A 21,948-nucleotide genomic window follows, 5' to 3' on the forward strand; every position below is an offset into this window, starting at 1 on the left:
GAATTATAATATACATTAAAAATAGAACGTCGGTTAATTTTGCAAACTTCGACAACATCTATTCATATCGTATCATTCTTACTCTTAGAAGTCGTATAATATTGAGTATATTATATATACCTATCTACTTGTACTTTATTAGATTTGATAAGTCTGAAATGTTAAAGTAAGTATATAATCCACTGGAGTATATCTGAGAATATTACTGGCCAATGTATTCACTCATACATAATCTCCTTAATAATAAAACGTATAGTATGTTATCTGTGTTAAAACTTATAAAAATATGGCGTAGTGCGTACTAATTTTTACAAAAGTTATTTATCTACAATAAATAAATGTTTACTTATATTAATCATATACCTAATTGCAATATGACTAGATTTAAAACGGACGGACTTAAAACATCACATAGGTAATATACATTTTTGATATACACGTCACGTTTGTGCTGAAATACTTCATAGGTACTAATTGTACACTAAACTTATAATAAAGCTTATGACCATAAACAATATAGTATAGTATTATATTATCTGTGGTAATATATAATTATCAAATAATACATTGGTAATTACGTTTCTTTTTTATGTCTAGATCTACACTTATATTATAAAGAGGAAATATTTGTATGTAATGTTTTCACACAAAAACTTTTCATAATTAGAAAGTTGCAACTGCATCACACGGTTAACTTAGCTTGTATTTATTTTTTAATTTCATAAATTGTATTGATTAAAGACTAAAGAGTATTATTTTATTCACTTCAAGTTACATGATGTTATTGGTTAGCATTTCTCAGAGAACGCAATATTATTATTTCGAAATAAATGGGGAGTTAATAGAAATTGGTGATCCCCACTCCAGGCCCGTGGCCTCTACTTTGAAAAACGGATAAAAACTACAAAAGGGTTATTAGATTTATCTCCTCTGAGAAAAGTAGTCTAAGGCCTAAAAATGGTACTTTTCAATGAACTATTTATTCATATATCACACGCAGATGTTGACAGGAATTATGGCGCGTAAATTATTTGACGCTTATTTTTTTTAATCCGTAGTGGAAGATGGCATGGGCGCTTCATCCCTTGCAGCTAATAAAGCGCGTAAGGCCATCGCTTCTTGTCTTAAAGCGGTTATATGTGCTCGTAGTGATGCATTTTCTTGTTCTAATAGACACGCTCGCCAGGCAATCTGTGTAATAAATATAATTATTTTTTATAGATATTGACGAATTAAAATAAATTATCTTAGCACAGGAGATAAAGTTTTAAAATAGAAGGTTTTTAAGTGGAAAAGCGAAGTTGTATAGCTAGTTATGCATTGCCCTGTTCATATAAAACTTTTATAGCTGCCTGTTTGATTACAACAATTATTATAATAAAGATGCACAAACTTTAAAAATATCATTACTCCTTTACGTGAATATAAATTTTATAAAACCCCGTAATCGTGCTAAATAATTTTAAGCAACAAAAGCAAAAAAGCTTCGTCGATTAAAACCGTTTTTTCGGAGGCCTTCTGTCTATACATATATCCTATTTGTTAAACAAATCTAGATTTAACTGATACCTGATCCTCACGCATTCGCCTAGCGTCTCTGGACTTCTTAGCGGCCTGGTTGTTACGACGCCGTCTCTCGAAATATTTTTCGTCTTTCAATTCGGCTGGTATGGGACGTTTCTCGCCTCTACGACGATCGTTGTCGCATACCGGCACTTGGGTGTTGGTAACTACTGAAAATAAGGTATACATAACAAATAGAGTGGTGTAGCGTAGATTTTTACCGACTGGACATACGGCGCACCTTCTTAGAGTTTACCCAACCGGTAAAACTATACTGTATTACTTGGTAACTACTGGAAATAAGGTATACATAACAAATAGAGTGGTGTAGCGTAGATTTTCACCGACTGGACATACGGGCTACGGCGCACCTTCTTAGAGTTTACCCAACCGGTAAAACTATACTGTATTACTTGGTAACTACTGGAAATAAGGTATACATAACAAATAGAGTGGTGTAGCGTAGATTTTCACCGACAAACGGGCTACGGCGCACCTTCTTAGAGTTTACCCAACCGGTAAAACTATACTGTATTACTGCTACTGAAATTTTCGGCGCCTCTTAGGGTTACTAAGACTTCTCTGTCCGTTTGTCTATCCATCCGTCTATCACTAGGCTGTATCGTACATGTATTTATGCGCGCTATTTCGCTCCCCTATGCTTTTTCATTGTATAAAGTATTTGGATCGTAAATATTTTTTGAGGAATTCGTGAAAAACGACTCGTCGAATGTCGGAAGAAGAATCGAGCGATATTTGTAACTGTATGTAAATGTGGAGACTGCTGAAGCATCACGTGTGACTTACGTGGTGGTCTCACCGGCAGGATGTGCTGGCAGTATTGTGGTAGGCAGGACGGTGACGGTAACGCCGCGAGCAGTGGTACCATCGGATGGGAATCTGTAAGGACATATGAATATTATAAAATAACAAATAAATTCATAGTATTTTCTTGTGTTTGATTTTACGCGAGTATTATACATTTAGAAATTAAAAACTTTTTAACGGATTTTAAACGCGATTTATTCATTATATTATTAATCCGACGTTTCGAACACTTTACAGCGAGCGTGTTCACGGGGAGATTGTCTCCCCGTGAACACGTAATATAATGAATGAATCGCGTTTAAAATCCGTTAAAAAGTTTTTAATTTCTAAATAAATTCATTTCATTTCATTTCATTTCAAAGTACATAACGTTTTCGTAAATATTTCGTAATATGGAGACCCGTTTCCTTTTCCTTACCCTTCCCAGTCCATTCTTTTATACCTGTGTCAATCCTTTCCTTATCCTTTACTCTTATAAAGCGGAGCGTATTCGCATAGTCACTAACTCTGCGAATGTTCACGGGCGGTGGTGATCGCTTACCTTCAGGCGAACCAGCTCAGTTGCCCGCTATGACATAAATAAAATAAATAATAGTTTAAAAAAACTAAAAAACACGCTTTAACAAAAATCATATTTTGCAAATTGAAAAATGGAATAATTTTATCAAATTAGTGTATTGTCATCGGTCCTCAATAAATCTACAAAGTTTGAACGAAATCTGGCCGTTTAAAGTGGGTCAAAATCGCGCCCAAAGAAGTCGGTTACAAACAAACATACAGGTGAAGCTAATAAAAAGCGTGTAAAAAAAAACTACACTGACATTATTGACAACTAAAGAAAGACTGTTTAAGACGCGCGGTGTATTATGCGATTCAACTAATAATGGGAAATAGTGACCTCTATGTATCATATTCGTGTTAATGATATTAAAAAAAAAAACTATTTACTAGGATATACATTTTGCATTTCAATAATGATCTATTTGCTTCACTCATATATCAAATCCTATCCTTCTAATCCTACTAATATTATAAATGCGAAAGTTTGTAAGGATGTGTGTGTTTGTTACTCTTTCACGCAAAAACTACTGAACCGATTGCAATGAAATTTGATACGTAGACAGCTGGACAACTGGAATAACATATAGGCAACTTACCGAGATTCCTACGGGATACGGACTTACGCGGATGAAACCGCGGGGCGCGGCCATTGATGTCAACAAAAACCCTTAACGAATGAAACTGTTATAATAATTACTAGGATTTGCCCGCGACTTCGCACGCGTTAAATTCGGAGTAAAACCCTGTTCCTACCCCATCTTTTTTCCATTTTATTCCAGAAACGTTCCTCTTGAATCATCAATCTATTAAAAAAAATGATTGCCTGTAAAGTCGGTTTTACGGGCGAAGATTTTACGTGACAACGCCTTTTTCTCGGTAGAATATTTATTGATATGAATATCATTAAATTGCACAATAGGAACAAGGAATTGAATAAAAATAAGAATTGCACAAATTTTAACTATAGAAAATATTATTTGTTTACTAAAAAGACAGAGACAGAGACAAAAGCACGCGCCGATTCAATGCGCCTAATTCTGTAGTGCTGCGCGCGCGGCGGACCGATCATAGTTCGGTGACTCATCGTAACGTTACCGGGCGTTACACTTTTTCATAAGTGCCTCCGAGCCGCAACCTAATTTAAGACGTTGTCACGTCAAAAAAACCGTGGCGTAATTTTAAAGACATACACAGACCGCGGAGCGCGACTTTGTTTTACACTTTATAGTGATTTATATCTTCAAACGCACTAACTATTCGGCATTCCTAATCGACAAGTCTATTTATTCTGTATCATTTTTCACATCCGCGATAGTCATCTCGAGCCTGACAATAAATCAGAATAATTTCAAAACAAAATAGTATTTATATTAAGCAAATAATGTTTTGAAACGATTAGCTATCGTAAGGGGTCGCTCGTGTCGGCGATCAGGCGGTCGTCACCTGTATGAATAATTTATTATGTACAGTCAGCATAAAAACGAAATTTAAGAAAATATATATGTAGTATGAAGCCTGTAAATTCACTACTACATTCATTATCGTGTTAAAATTACGCGCAATCACGCTCAAATATTGTCCGAAGCAAAACTCTGCTTACGTGTGAATGTATAAGCATACTTTTTAAACAACGATTCAATAGATTATGTATATTATTCCATGAAATAATAAGATTTAGTTCTGTGTATGGGAGAGTATAAGAAATAAGATCTGATCTACAGTACCATGTTATCAATCTTAGTGACAAGAAAAACAGCATTCATATTTACTTTTAAAATCTTCAGTTCGCAATGTAACCCGGACAAAACATAACTATATACTGTTGTGGAAGTCGAGCATACTTCGGCACGAATTGGGCCAGCTCGCACCGGGGAAGTACCACACCCCCACAGAAAACCGGCGTGAAATAATAGTATGCTATTGTGTTTCGTACGGTGAGTGGGGGAGCCGGAGGCCCGTTTCCTTTTGTCACCCTTTCCAGTTCATTCCTTATTTCCAGTCATCAATCCTCTCCTTATCCCGTACTCCTTAAAAGCACTACCACACTACACTATGTTCATGGGCGGTGGTGATCGCTTACCACCAGGCGAACCACAAGTTCATTGGCCCGCTATGACATAAAAAAAATTCTAGAATTAATTAAACGCTGTGTTGTCCTTTTTTTATTTTGCTGACGCTACGATTGCGTAGGGGAGACTGCACCTGCCAGCACTGATGTTACAGTTAATTGCTATCAATAATAAGCACTACACCGTACCCGTCCCTCTTCATTTAATGGTTTCGGTAAATATTGTAGAAATGATTTAGTATAAATGTACTAAATTTTAACATTAAGGGTCGTCTAGGATTCTATTTTACGAGATACGTAAGTTTGTGATGGATGGATCATGGATGAATATTTCTCTCTATACTATCCCGTATCCTTTTCCTTACCCATCCCAGTCCTCTCGTTTGTTACCCACGTCAATCCATTTTTATATCCTACTAGCTGCACCCGGCAAACGCTGTTCTGCCTTACTCTGATCATTTAGAGGTATGAAAAATTGATGTTAGCCGATTTTCAAACATACCCGATATGCACACAAAATTTCATAAGAATCGGTCAAGCCGTTTCGGAGTATGGCAACGAAAACTGTGACACGAGAAGTTTATATATTAGACTAGCATATACAGCCTGCATTACTCGATAAACGGGCTGTCCAACAGTGAAAGAATTTATCAAATCGGACCAGTAAGTTATGAGATAAGCGCGTTCAACATAACAAACAAACTCTTCAGCTATATATACTAGCGGGCCGCTCCGGCTTCGCCCGTAGTAGTTATCTAGTCTTATAACTTTCTTCAATAAATGGGCTATCTAAGTGGAAGAATTTTTCAAATCAGAGCAGTAGTTTCTGAGATAAGCGCGTTCAACACAGCAAAAAAAGCTCTTCAGCTATATAATATTAGGACATACGAGTATACCATTTTAAGTCGGCAATCCGGCATACGCCTCAACAAATTGACTGTCGTATGGTAATGGTGTTCCAAAAACCTCTGCAAATATGGGCTATCTATTCATGGGCGGTAAGCGCTTTCACATCAGGCGACCCACCAGCTTTTACCGACATTGACTTGAATAAAAACTTATTAAATCTGATCCGTGTGCTTATAGGTAATTCACATGGGAATGAGGTGTAATATATATAAAATATCTATGGCATTCTTTCGCCTACTAACTATCTCCAGACACAAAATCATATCACAAAACCACTTCGTTGCAACGTAATGCCAAACAAACACAAAGTAACCGAAAAAATAACTGCATCAAGGCAGATAGACGCTACAATAACCAAACTAACTTCTTAGGTTCCAGATTTTGAATAGGCAATTACGGATATAACCTACTGAATCTTAAATATATACCTATTACCAAAACGGAATGCTTTCATTAAAATTTTTGTAATCAGGCTTTTATAAACTGTGTAATCAACCCGTTTGTCCGATTATTGTCTGTTTTGTGTATATTCAATAGGATAAATAGTTCGTAATTTATTTTTTTACTTTTTATGTAAATGACTTTAGACTCCATTTTCACACACTTGAAACGGATAGGTTTAATAATAATTAACTCAAACTTTATGCATTTATCAACGATCGGTGAAAATACAATAATTTCTTATTCTATTTTATTATTATTTATCAGGATCGCCAGGGTGAAATAGTATCCGTATATATAAGAGTAAGTGAGACAATAAAGTTGATTCCATCATAAAATCATGTTATTGAGGGTTACTTTGTATGTTGGCAGGCGAAGATAGGTAACCTTCGGAAACTGTTCTTGACAACCCTCTCTAATGACTACGCTATTCTAGAATGCCATAGGATACTTTTTTACTTTGTTTTCTCCTTTCTTAGCCGGTAGATAGATTCAATCTAGGTAGAATAACCCATGAGGCTAATAAGTGAATAATAAATGATCAAAATACAAACAGGCAAATAAACCAGCAGTGTTACCCCATTGCGTTATGACAATATGATCGTTAGGCCGTGGGAGCGCACACCTGTAGGTGTAATGTTGGTAACATTTGAACTAAGGAAATGAGTTGTTTAACACTTTGTTTACCCGACTTTATAAGAGGTGGGTTATGTGTTTTGCGTTCACACTAGTATTTTCACATTTCATTATCACAAAGGATATTTATATATATTGTAGTTGACCCGGCAAACGCTGTTCTGCTTTCTCTCAACAAATAGGTATGAAAAATAGATGTTGGCCGATTCTCAAACCTAACTGCACACAAAATTTCACGAGAATCGATCCAGTCGTTTCGGAGGAGTATGGTAACTAACATTGTGACACGCGATTTTTATATAGAGATAAAAATTATAACAAGACGAAATGGTAAAATGTGAAAATTGTACAACTTTAAAACACATTCGTATATATATACGCAGAGGCCCTTTTGAGATATTTAAAGTGTTGTGTGTGTTGTTATCATTATAATACTTATGTTTAATTTTTTTTACAACTAAAAGCGGCAAAATTTAAGTATTTTGTATAAATAGCCTAATAATAGCTATACTGATTAAGTACTAATCTCAGGATTACTGTGTTCAAACTATATTTTAATGAACTTTTGCATTTAAATGAACTGTATTTTAGTGCGTTCAAACAAACACACAAACAAACTCTTCAACTTTATAATATTAGTATAGATAAACATAAACCACAGATAACAAAACTCTATGCGGAATTATATTTGCTTGCCCATCTTTCAGTACTTGATCAGTATAGATTTAGAAATTAAAGATTTTTAACGGATTTTAAACGCGATTTTTTCATTATATTATTAACCCGACGTCTCCCCGTGACCACGCTCGCTGTAAAGTGTTCGAAACGTCGGGTTAATAATATAATGAATAAATCGCGTTTAAAATCCGTTAAAAAGTTTTTAATTTCTAATTGTATAATAAAACTAAGCACAAGAAAATACCAGTATAGATTTGTACAAAATACTTAATTTTTTTTTACGTTTTTAGTTGTGAAAAAATCAAACATGGATATTATAAATATATACTATAATTATAATAATAACAACACACACAACTCTTCAAATTCTCAAAATGGCCTCTGCGTGTTGGATCTGTGTCCCCACGTACGCTTTTCAAAAGTCCGGGTGCTTTCCTTCTGGGGGTATCCGTGTAGTATGGAATTAAGAAACATAATTATATAAATACGGCATCCTCAGCATGCGAGACTAACTTTGAATTTTGGTATGTAGATAGGTGGACAACTGGAATAACACATAGGCAATATTTATCACGATATTCCTACGGCATACAGACTAGCGCGGGTGAAACCGCGGAGCGTAGCTTGAAACATAGTTTAAAATATAGGATTCCCTCCGACGTTTGTCTTACCGCAGCAGTTCCAATGTATAATCAATTCATAAAACGTAGTTAATATGTATATTATGTTATATTAGCATGTCTTTTTTAAACTACATTACTTTTTATCATAAGAGTATTTGTAGCTAATTATTTAATTTGAAAAGAAAGAAACATTTGACTCCACAAAATTAAAACAAAACAATAAAATTAAAAAAAAAATGCAATACAACAATGAAAACAGCGCAATAAATACACAAAAAACAATTAAAGAGGTTATCACCACCTGCCACAGCCACCACTGCTTTTTGATTAAATTGTTAAATATTAAAAAATAAATACTTTTTCTCGGAATATAACGCGATTTATTTACTATGGCGTTACGACGTTCGCTGTTCGAAACGTCGGGTTAAATAGTATACACAATAAATCGTGATTAAAATCCGTTAAAAAATCTATTATTACTAAATGTATAATGCTCGCGTAAAATCAATCACAAATAAAAATGTATTATTATAATATAATGAATATTTTGTAAAGATAAGGATAAACTATAAAGTATTACACACTCTTGTACGCTCGGGTAACTTACCAGGGGGTACTACGAAGTGGTTGTAGCTCCGTAGCAGGCGTAGCGCCGCGATAGCGCTAGTGTGTTGGGAGCTACACATCGGGTCCAGATCGTAGGCGGGGGTCTGGTCCATTGTCACTGGATTTTATTTGTTTTTATATATTTTCAGCGTATATTTAATTGTTTTTCATTTTTTTTTTCGTTTAAATCTGGAAAACTGTGGGGTCGGAATAGGAATAGATGTTTTCTACAAATAAAGTCACCGACGTTTCAATCCAGATACTAAAATAGGACAAAATTGCTACAATCGACGGCATTTCATTTTTCATAGGATCATGTAACAAAATAAAACGTTTATTTATTTTGCCATTGTGACCACAGAAAATAAATAATTTTGTCATTAATAAATAAAACGAAATATACGTGATGACGTCATGTATGTAATGTCATAACTTGCATGTGCTTAAATTTGACAGATGCAAAAAAAAAGTTCGAAGTCTCTATTACTATGACATTTACAATGATGTTAGCAATTAGAGCATTTTTTTAACTAAAATGGCAAAGGAAAGCTCATTTTCCGACTTACGATAGTTTAGAATGAAATATTAATTTCTAAATCCAAAAGATAAATAGAAGATATATATTGTTATTTTTAAAACAGTTCTGTTTTAAATAATAGAACATCTTAAAATTTCAATACAAAAATGTCAATTGTCTATGACACACAAAAAGAATCACTACAATCGATAAATACCTATTTATCGGGTAGCTAACCCAAATAAAACGACCGCTGAAAATGGTCTCGTGTTAATAAGATTTTAAGGCTAAATAAGACAATTATAGAATGTATTATGTTCCTCAATTATATTAACTAGCGGTCCGGCCTTGTTTTAGCTGTAGTACCTACACGTATAGTCTATTCTATTTATCTATAGTCTATTTAATGGTACAACGGTGATTAAATTTTTGAATTCGTCCAGTACTCTCTGAGATTAAATCATTCAAACAAGTAAAAAAAACATACACACACAAACTCTTCAGCTGTATTATATGAATTGGTATAGAATATAAGTAGATAAAAATTACATTTATTTCTATAAGTATAGTTATTGACACACTTTTATTTAAATTCTCGTGTCATTTAAATATCGTCTGCATTTGAAACATATTTCTTTACAGCCTTCAAAAAAGAATTTTGATCACAATTCCATTGCACTTTTTTTAATAATGATTTTAAATTTTTTTTTTTTGAAGTGAAACTTCTTTAGAATCGTTGTGATTTCAAACCTGATGCAACGGAAAAAACCACAGGTAAGAGACACAAATACAAAAATGTGTAGAATCAAGCCGGCAAAGAATGATACAGAAATATACAAACTATTTTACATTTTATATATATTCATCTCATTGTTTTGTCGATTTACTCAAGTTTCACTTCTATCGTGTGTGAATCGCACACACACCTTTTTTTTTTAAATTTGTCTTCCATATTGTCCTATTTAAATTAAGTCTAGTTAACTTGACACTGGCAAATAGTTGAAACTTATTGCCATAATGGAAGAAAAAAAAGAGTCTAGTTCTGACAAATTGAAGGTTTCATTTTTTTTTAAAATTATTGCATTCGTTTTTATTTATTTTCTTGCGAAGCCTGTAGGCCATATTCCATATACTCTCTCTCTCTCTCTATTATACTTATTCAGATTTATTAAATTAGTAATTTTGATTTATCTTTTGGTACACAGTTAGCTATTATTGTATCATTCTGTGTTTGTATACAAAATTAAATATACTTTAGTTTGATAGGTTTTTAAATAAATTTCTACTTATATTGTCAACGCGAAAATCTGGAAGTATGAATGGACGGATGTATATACTCTCACACGCTAAAACAACTAATCGTATCTGTTTGAAATTTGGTACAGAGATAAATTATAGTTTGGATTAGCAGATACGTTACTTTTAACCCGGGTACCACGCGAGTAACGCCGCGAATTATTGCTAGTTTATATAATACTAGCTGCGCCCCGCGGTTTCACCCGCGTAAGTCCGTGTCCCGTAGGAATATCAGGATAAAAAGTTGCCTATATGTTATTTCAGATGTCCATCTATGTACCAAATTTCATAACAATCGGTTCAGGAATTTTTTCGTGAAAGAGCAACAAACAGTCACACATCCTTACAAACTTTCGCATTTATAATATTAATAGGATGTTCCAATGTTCCGCTTAATTCCAATGGTTAGGTTTCGAAATACTTTATAAAGGTATGGAGTATGTTAAATTATTTTTTCGAAACGAGAAACCATACCAAGCGTTTTGTGTGTTTTAATCGAAATAAATATTATTGTCTATTTAATTTAAAATTTTTGTTATCTGTTATTCAAAGTTAAACGGCATATACCTCTATGGTTATCCGGATATATATGGTATATAACTCTATGGTTTTTATAAAGTACAACGTAGAAACGCAACAGATTCTAAATTCGTCATAAGTATTATTAATATTAATTAATCCACTTTTAACACATACAGAGCTATTTTTATTCTTTTTTTTTATCTACACAAAAAAGCCGCGAATCACGGAGGTTCCACGTTCAAAACATCGCGTACCGTTTCTTTGACTAACTAGTAGTTACATTAGCCGGAAAACTAATGTAATTTTCACGGCGTCTGATTGGTCGTTTGATAATTGTTAGGTAATTTCGAGCTCTATGATTGGTCCATGCCGCCCGCCCACCATTTTCCTGGGCCTTATGACACGCGCGGTAACAGTATGAATTAATAATGAGTTTTAGATAATTAACGCTCTGTTATTATCGTTTATCGACTGAATTGTAGATGTATGTTTTATGTATGTTTATGTGTAGTTTTCAGGTAAAGGAAAACATATTTTTTTAATTTAGAAGTTTTCTATATCTCTCTTAATGTTGAATCACCTTTCACACTCTAACACTAACATTATAAATGTGAAAGTTTGTTTGTTTGGATGTTTGTCCGTCAATCATGCCGAAACTACTGAACGGATTTTTATGAAATTTGGTATACAGACAGGGTATGAGCTGACTTAGGTGATAGGATATTTTATCCCGATCAAATGCTCCCTTGGCATGAAACAGGAATGGATAAGTTATTTCAAGAATAAATCATTTGAAAATGTCCTATTTCCAAGCGGGCAAAGCCGCTGGCGGAAGCTAGTAATAGCTATAAAATATATTAAACCAATTTTTTGTGTATATATATATATATATATATATATATATATATATATATATACACACAAAAAATATGGTTTTATATTACCTTAAATAGTTATACTAGCTGACCCGGCTAACGCTGTTTTGCCTTACTCTTATCATTTAGGGGTATGAAAAATAGATGTTGGCCGATTCTCATAGATTCCGGATAAGTACAAAAAAATTCATCAAAATCGGTCAAGCCGTTTCGGAGGAATATGGCAACGAAAACTGTGACACGAGAATTTTATATATTAGAAGATAACATTATGATTATGTTATATATGTTATCGTATGTTCTTAATTTTTGTCAGTGTTGAAATAGCAGTAATAAATAACAATAGAAATTAAAACGGATTTTAAACACGATTTATTCATTATATCATTTAACCCGACGTTTCGCGACGTTATCCTACTAATATTATAAATGCAAAAGTTTGTAAGGGTGTGTGTGTGTTTGTTGCTCTTTCACGCAAAAACTACTGAACCGATTGCAATGAAATTTGGTACGTAGCCAGCTGGACAACTGGAATAACATATAGGCAACTTTTTATCCCGATATTTCTACGAGATACGGACTGACGCGGGTGAAACCGCGGGGCGCAGCTAGTCATCCATACAAATTCATTACGATTACATAGAGGTAGTAACATTATAAATCTACACATATATGTCGCATATAGTACAGGTAGATTTATATGGCGCGTTATAATTGGTGCTTACATTGACGAACGGAACGAGTTATGAGCGACATAGTAACTTGGAACGGGAGTGCAGTGGAGTCGCTGTATATTTTTTTTAGTTTTTTTTTTATTTTTTTGTTTTTTTTTTTTGTAATTGTCTCAGTTTTTCATTTATCAAGAAAGGCTATCTATTACGTTTCAATTAATAGGAAGAGTATGATAAAAAATTTTGTACAAGGGAAAATATGTTCATATTTAGAGCAGATAAATTTTTGTATAGCTTGCCTATATGTTATTAATAGTTTTTGAGGTTTTTAAAAATATATGAAAAATGCGATAAGATGGGTAATTAAATTAGACCAAATAGTAACGGTATCCTAGCAAATTATTATAAATACAATCACAACTCTGGCCCTGATAAAAAATTATCAGATAATAAACATGAGTTTGTTCAACAAACAGTAAATCTTATATATAAAAAACAATTAGTAAATCTTATATATCAAGGTTTTGGTGCATTCTGAATGGTCCAGGGGAGGTTTAAAAGGTAAGAACGATACGGAGGCGAGCGAAGCCGCGGGCGGAAAGCTAGTCTGCAATATAATTGCTTGATAAACAAAATTTCAAGTTTGTACTTAATAGAATTTTATAAAAGTTGAATTGCTCGATGTATTTAGAAATTAAAAACTTTTTAATGGATTTTAAACGCGATTTATTCATTATATTATAAACCCGACGTTTCGAACACTTTACAGCGAGCGTGGTCACGGGGAGACTGACGATCAATCTCCCCTAATATAATGAATAAATCGCGTTTAAAATCCGTTAAAAAGTTTTTAATTTCTAAATGTATCATACTTGCGTAAAATCAAACACAAGAAAATATATTATTTTCTCATTTTTTAAAATTTCTCATTTATGAAGCATTTCAATGCTATAAAACTAAAAATTTAACAAAGGCCGCGTTCCATCGATACAATATTGTAATCATTGAAATAATGTTTCGTATTGGTTGTGATGGTTCTTAATCATCTCAATAGATGGCGTGGGGTGCCCCTTAGGCACATGAAACCGAAAGAGTAGAAGAAATTCGATTACTGTGGCAGGATCACGGGTGGCCGAGAGGCTAGGCGTTGCTACGGTTAGGCAAGATACGCAGGTTCGAATTCTGCCTCGTGATCAAATTTTTTCTATTCTTTCAAAAAAAATATGTTCGATGTATTTTTGTAATTTATTTTTATTTAGGTTTATGCATATAACAAGTTATTAGTGTTCGTTTGTTTGTGTGATTATTACTAAAGAACCGATACCAATTTTTAATATCGTGATAACTGTTTTTTTAATATCAGGGATTATGCTTTCAGCAATTATAAAATACGCTTTTAGCTCCTATGTTCCCCTTGATCAATGTATTTTTTTTTCATGTCAACCTCGGCAATGGAGTTGGTGGGTCGCCTGATGCTCTACCAGCGCCCAACCATCGCCGTGCCCGACTTCCACGTCCAAAAGAATAATTAATCAATAGTTAACATTATCTATATATATATAAAAGAAAGTCGTGTTAGTTACACTATTTATAACTCAAGAATGGCTAAACCGATTAGGTTGAAATTTGGTACAGAGATAGTTTTAGACCCGAGAAAGGACATAGGATAGTTTTTATCCCGGAAATCTAACGGGAACGGGAACTTTGTCGGTAACCCCCCGAGTCTATCTTATCCGTGACTACGCGAGCAAAGTCGCGGGCGGAATGCTAGTAAAATATAGATGAAATTTTTAAAAAATAAAAATTATAAGTAAGGTCACTCCACAGTTTTCCATTTAAAGAGCTTTCTATTCCAAATAGCTGTTTAATGACAGAGGAACTTGCTTTGTAGCGCGGTCATTGTGTTTTGATCATAGAAAATATTCAAAAAATATTTCTAGCCTTGATACTGATTATTCTTGATTTCATTTCCGCTGCGTCACTTGCGTGATACCCGGGTATAAAATAGCTTTTGCACTAATCCAGACTATAATATATCTCTATATGTTATTCCAGTTGTCCTGCTATCCATGTACCAAATTTTATTGCAAGCGGTTCAGTAGTTTTTGCGTGAATGAGCAACATACACACACACATCCTTAAAACTTTCGCATTTATAATATTGGTAGGAATAGTAGGATTTGCTTTATTTTTTTAGGTTAAACCGACAAACAGCTAGTCAACAAGACTTAACTATTGACTCGCGTGTGATTGTTCCATACGTAGACGAGAATTAGACTCAAAATTTATTTGCAGAAAATATTCTTTCGATCCGTCTGATCACACCCCATAAATGTAGTTACACTACAAACAATAAATTCCACAAAACAACACGCCTTGTCAAACTGCGAAAGCCTCACAAATACAAACAATTAAGCATTATTACACACGAAATTGCAACGTTCAAGATCGGAAAGTCGTACTAGCCCTGTGAGAGCGCGCGGGTGTTGCCGACAATTAATCCTTTGATTTACATAAACCACCGTCATCGTTTGTACCATACGTGACGGTAATTGTTCACTTCGGTATTAGCACAGGCTTGGGGTTAAATGATGTAGAGGTTATTATAACATGGTATTTTGTATTCATATTAATACTAGCTGACTGAACGTTCTGCTTTATCCTTGCCACTTACGGGTCTATAAAACAATTATCGACCCTTTCTCGGACCTTCCTTCTTAATATATAAAAATCCAGTGTCATGATGTATGTTCACAATGAACTATTCACCAAATCAACCGATTTTGATGAAATTTGGCATTATATGTGTAATTTGGTCCAATTTAATATAGGATAGTTTTTATTCCGATTAATTATCCCAATAATTTATAATCTTAATTTTAATTATTACTCAGCCATAGTATCGCGTGGCCGGGTATACTAGTACACATATATAATATCAGTTTTTGCCCGCGGCTACGCGTTAAATTCGGAATAGTTTAATATATGTTGTTATAGATCAACCTCATAAATAATAAATCAAAATCCGTTGCGTATTTAGGGACAAGAAAATAACAAAAAGAAGAGAGTAATTAGGGACAGAGATAGATACTTTGTTTTATACTATGTTTAATAAACATTAAATTTAATAAAATTCGGTGTTGCCATTTACGAGAGGTATGCTACTATCCATGTGCACTAGATTTGAATGCATATCTTACGCTTGAAGAGCGCAAGAACTCATTTAACGAAACAACGTTATGGTCAAAGCAACAGAGTCGCAACACATACATGATATTATTTCTGTAGCTCCAAATTTGATAAAATTGTATTGGGATGTGTACGCGTGACCGCCTCCTTGGTACAGTGGTTAACGCGTGAGCGTAGAACCGAGGGGTCCTGGGTTCGATTCCCGGTGGGGACGCACAAAAAATAATGTCTCGGTCTGGCATGACACAGAAGGCTGATCACCTACTTGTCCCTATAGAAAATCGATCAGTGAAACGGATGTACATCATCTGCCCCATACCCCACTAGGGGACACGGGACTTCACTTATGTGTACGCGTGTGTGCGTGTAGCTGTGTGCAAACAGTGCCGGCCGTAGATCGCACAAATGTGCGCGTGCGTCTTTCTGTCTCTCCAAAAAATTTTTGATTATATTGACTCGTATATCATAAAAAGGGTATTTTACTCATGTTAATATTTTGTAGGATATTTATAATTTTATTTCGGCCTCGCTGTGTACCACGGATGTATTATATACATATACACTATGTGTATAATATTAGTGTAGACTAGCTGGTGCTCGCGACTTTGAACGTGAACAAACTAGAGGATTTATTGTGGGAGTCGAGAACGCTTCGGCACGAATTGGGCCAGCTCGCACCGGGAAATTTCCTAGCCGGCGTGAAATAGTGCCATGCCTCTGTGTTTCGTACGGGAGAGGCGGAGGCCCGTTTCCTTTTCCTCACCCGTCCCAGTCCATTCCTTCTTTCCAGTCGTTAATCCTTTCCTTTTCCCTTGCCCCATAAAAGCAGACATTCGCAGACGCACTACCTTTGCGAATGTTCATGGGCGGTGGTGATCGCTTACCATCAGACTAACCACCAGCTCAGTTGCTCGCATAAAAAAAGACTTTCAATTAAATTAGATTTAAGGCACAGATAACATAATACTACACTAGGTTTACGGTGTTTCGGCAGATATCATTGACTTTAACATAAAACGTTCCAGATCTCCATTCTTATTAGTCGATAGAAAATACCCATCATCCTGAACAACTTTTATTAAAAAAACTAGTATATATATAATATTACAAATGCGAAAGTCTGTAAGGATGTGTGTGTGTTTGTTGCTCTTTCCCGCAAAAACTACAGAACCGATTGCAATAAAATTTGGTACGTAGACAGCTGGACAACTGGTATAACATATAGGCAACTTTTTATCCCGATTTTCCTACGGGATACGGACTTACGCGGGTGAAACCGCGGGGCGCAGCCAGTGCTTTATAAATGAGAAATTTTGAAAGAATAGCAAAATTTGATCACGAGGCGAGATAAGAACCCGCGTTTTTTGCCAAGCCGTAGCAACGCCTAGCCTCTCGACCACCCGTGACTCCTAATAATAAAAAAAAATTCTCATTTATAAGACATCATTTCTATTTATGTTATTGTGTAGCTAAGATCTTAGAATCATCTTCAAATTTGTACACTCAGCAGAAAATGCTTATTACGTGTAAAATTTTTGTTAACACAATTCTTATATCTCTTCGTTCTTATATATTTTCGTTGCATCGGGTGTTCCAGTTTCCAAAAAAAGAAATATAAATTACAGCCTATATAGACTTGATACCTATATCACACAAACATAAATCTCTTTAAATCCGTCCTGTAGTTCCGGAGTTAAGCGTGTACAAACAAATAGACTAACAAACAGACACATTTTTTTTTTTTTAACTCTATAACGGTTGTTCTATAACTCCTTCCATTATAATTTTTATTATATCTTTTTTTATCTTTAATATCTTCAATGATATTCACTGTGTTATTTAAATATTTTAAATGTTTATAAAAATATCAACAGTCAATCAATTTTTTGTTGGTTTGTCCAGGAGAACATAGGAACCGTTGCGCATATTTAAATAGGTTTTTGATTTTTCATAACATAACTTTGTTGTAGGAAACAACAGAGCAACATTTCATCTAATTTGGAAAGGCTACAACGTTTCTGATGGGACTAGCAATGAATGACAATTGTTTGTAGGGTAACACATTATGTGACATCGTGAACGATATAATTCAAAAATAAATAAAACAAAACATATGTAAAAATCACAATTTATTTAAATATTTACACATCACTCGTTCCGAACATAGCTACAAGTATGGAAAACAAAATTCACTAACATTACGTGTCTATGAACATCATTCGATACAATAAACCATAGAGGTATCATAGATACAACAGAATTATCCCCAGTTAGAAAGAGAGAGAAGATCGCGGTACCCCACCTTTCTCTCTTGCACATCAAGAAACGAAATCATAAAACGATTCCACGTTTAGTTATATCAATAGAGACAGAGAGTACCACGATTTTCTGTCTCTTTCTCGTGTCCTTTCATGGGCAACCGCATCTCTTGTCTGCTCTATTTATAATGCCCCTATATACTCTTTCAACATTATTTCCTGGTCATATTTACTTATGCTGGATCCACAGGATTCACCTCCAATTTGCATGACGGGTTGCATGAGTGATGAAATAAATGGTTCATTTGTTTTAATTTCACGATAGTTCTGTATTTTTTATCAAATATTACATATTAGTTTTGACATATTTATATACCAAACTTAGTTTTCATCCAAGCCGGTTCTTTTAAGTTATACTTATCGTATTTTCAATAAAACAATCAAAATAGTTTAATTAATTAACATGACATGCATAATTCTTTATTATCGTAGTTAATTTTAATACATATTTCCACCTTTAAACAATATAAAACCTCATTATAATAAAAAGTTAAAATACATTGACAATTTTACAAAAAAAAAGTGTGTGTGTGATTCACACACGATAGAAGTGAAACTTCAGTAAATTGACAAAAGAATGAGATGAATATATATAAAATATAAAATAGTATGTATATTTCCGTCTCATTCTTTGCCGGCTTCATTCTACACATTTTTGTATTTGTGTCTCTTACCTGTCGTTTTTCCGTTGCATCAGGTTTGAAATCACAACGATTCTAAAGAAGTTTCACTTCAAAAAACTAAAATTGGATCAAGCCAATCGCGTCATGCAAATTGGAGGACCGTGCCACAACACGATACAACCTTTTTATTAGCGTTTAATACTTCTCTCAGTGTTGCTATCACGAAACAATATCTTTTTCAGCAAAATTATTAAATCTAGCTCATCCAATTGGAATGTGGAATTCCGTTTCTTTTTTCAAAACCACTAGACCTGATGCGAAATCGTGTGGAATCGGATTTTTAGTTTCATATTCTATAGAGACCCTTGTCCCAACGTGGGGTATGGGGCGGATGCATTATACATGTATATATAGATCTGTAGGTGATCAGCCTTTGTGCGAGACCGACTTTTATTGGTTAGGGATCGAACCTAGGCCATCTAGGTATAAACGCTTTCGTCCCAACGTGTATTTCAATTGTATATCGCTCGACTGTAAAAAAATATTCAAAGGTCATCAAAATTATTGCTCTTTGAATATACCTTTTAATAAACTCCATACAAAACTATACATCGCTTATAATTATCAACTTAACGAAACGATGTTCTATTCTATGTAAAGAATGGCTTAGCCCGCGATTAGGTTTGGAAAAAAAAAAGCATGCCGTCTCTTTTGCACTTGCGGGATAAACACTACATAGAATAAATTCGTAATAAGCATACCGTCTCTTTTGCACTTGTGTTTGAAAGTATGCTATTATACGGAACAAATTCAAAAAATCGCGCCGTCTCACTCGCACTCGTGTTTTTTGGTAGCATGCTATCTCATTCTTATGACGTATGTATTTTTTTATTCAATAACAATATAGGAAGGAAAGATTATGGGTGAGGGAGTAAAGAGGAGTACTATATGTAAAGGGATTGAAATGGGATTTATACGGGATTGTAATACTGGTAATCGGATTTAGGACTCCTTTCCCACCACAGTGCGAGCGAAGTTATATAAAATATAAAGCACTTGGTTCAATCTTAAATCAAAACACACTGATTCATACACCGCGCTGGTTGTTATTGCAAATGTTCGTCCGTTCATACATCCGAAACTGCGAGATCTCTTTAAAATTTTTAATACCGGCCATTTTGTATCGTCCTTGGCTTTCTCTAGCTCTATGAGTGGGGTTTATGACAACTATGACAAGCATTAAAATGCATCATTTTCAGTCGTTCCATAATAGCAATGTATAATTAAACGATTTTATTGCGGTGTCCTCGTAATATTAATGCGATTTACAAAATTTGATAGACCAACTTTAATGCGATATAAGATAGTATGGTTAAATACGTGTCTCAGCATTCTTCCGTCTGCGGACTTTTCACTTGTAAAATATGGACATGAATTAATTTGAGTCAATGTTACACGAGACGAGACGTAAGAGAAAGAGATAATATATGACTGATGATTATAAAATTAAAAATATTAATTACGAGCCTCTCGTCCCGGCTCCGCCCGGATGTTAAGATTCCCGTTTTATCCCATGACAGCGTTTAATCGGGGTAAAAAGTATCCGATCACCCACGTCGGCTGATGCCCAGTCTGTATTACAAATCTCATCAAAATCCATTAGGTAGTTTCATCGCGATTGACGGACAAACTGCCGAACAAGCAAACTTTCACGTTTATAATATTAGTGTGAAGTGTATAAGTGTCATCTGTTTTAACAACATATTGTATACAAGAAATGATATAAAATAGGCGTTTTATTGATGGACAAACATAGAAACATTTATTATCACAATAAGTCGATCCGCAAATTTGCAGTCCCAACGTCCACACACACACCTAACGCATAACATACTCTCCGATACAATCTGACATCACACAAAACTCGACCACGCAATCCCACACACTCCCGACACGAATCCCATACAATCCCACTCGATTCCCTCACATTCCGACTTGAATCCTATACATTCCGACACGATTCCCACACATTTCGACACGAATCCCATACAATCCGACACGAATCCCACACATTCCGACACGAATCCCACACATTCCGACACGAATCCCATACAATCCCACATATCACGTTTGTGCCTATGACGTCATCATGTCATTAACGGACGATCCCATACTCGTTCCCTTCAGTAGGTCGTTGATGTCGCGCCTGAACATGGACAGGTTTTGTGTGAATCTGTAAACAGACACATACATTTTAATAATTATCTGTACTTTTTAACCAACTGCGCATGCGCCGACAAGAATACGTGATAGATATTTATGTGGGAACAAATTAAAATACAATCATATTGTTTGTTAATTTAAATTTTTAGTTTTATAGCATTGGAATGCTTTATAAATGAGAGATTTTGAAAGAATAGAGAATGGGGGTGTTCCTTTCGTCTTTATGTACCTACATAAAGACGAAAGAGTAGAAGAAATACGATTGCTAAAGCTAAGGGGGGGAGCACGAATGCCAGAGAGGCTAGCCGTTACTACGGTATGGCAAAACATCTACCATGCTCGATTCCCACGTACAAATCTATCTCTATCTCCCTTCTAGCTTCCTATCTCCCCTTCTACCATGCTCGACTCCCACATACAAATCTATTTCTATGTCCCTCCTAGTTTCCTATCTCCCCTTTTACCATGCTCGACTCCCACATACAAATCTATCTCTATCTCCCTCCTAGTTTCCTATCTCCCCTTTTACCATGCTCGACTCCCACATACAAATCTATCTCTATCTCCCTCCTAGTTTCCTATCTCTCCATCTGCTATACTGGATTCCCATATACAAATCTATTTCTATCTCCCTTCTAGCTTGCTGTCTCCCCATATACTAAGCTCGACTCCCACATACAAATTTATTCCTATCTCCCTCCTAGCTACCTATCCTCCCCCCATTTCCCAACACACCTGTCCCGGTTCTTCGTGAGCAGGTTCCTCTCGACGCCGGCCATCAGCTGGTCGAAGCAGTGCGCG

The 21,948-nt window shown here is 34.9% G+C and overlaps 2 protein-coding genes across 2 annotated transcripts in view; both read right to left on the reverse strand.

The window, feature by feature from the left end:
• Positions 1-1,047: 1,047 nt before the first annotated feature.
• Positions 1,048-9,026, reverse strand: LOC119838891 (cell death specification protein 2-like). The gene is made up of 4 exons (XM_038365035.1): positions 8,915-9,026; positions 2,371-2,463; positions 1,549-1,730; positions 1,048-1,191 (listed from the first exon to the last, which is right to left on the reverse strand). Exons 1-4 carry the CDS (start codon positions 9,024-9,026, stop codon positions 1,048-1,050), a joined length of 531 nt encoding a protein of 176 aa, XP_038220963.1.
• An 11,222-nt stretch (positions 9,027-20,248) lies between these two features.
• The window catches only part of LOC119838892 (exportin-7), a 30,134-nt gene continuing 28,434 nt past the window's right edge, over positions 20,249-21,948 (reverse strand). The window contains exon 25 of the mRNA XM_038365036.1: positions 20,249-21,157. Coding sequence (XP_038220964.1) covers positions 21,061-21,157 — 97 coding nt within the window. The 3' untranslated portion in view covers positions 20,249-21,060. The remainder of the gene's footprint in view (positions 21,158-21,948) is intronic.

The sequence above is a fragment of the Zerene cesonia genome, unplaced genomic scaffold, assembly GCF_012273895.1.
Source record: "Zerene cesonia ecotype Mississippi unplaced genomic scaffold, Zerene_cesonia_1.1 Zces_u006, whole genome shotgun sequence".
NCBI classification, from domain to species: Eukaryota; Metazoa; Arthropoda; class Insecta; order Lepidoptera; family Pieridae; genus Zerene; species Zerene cesonia.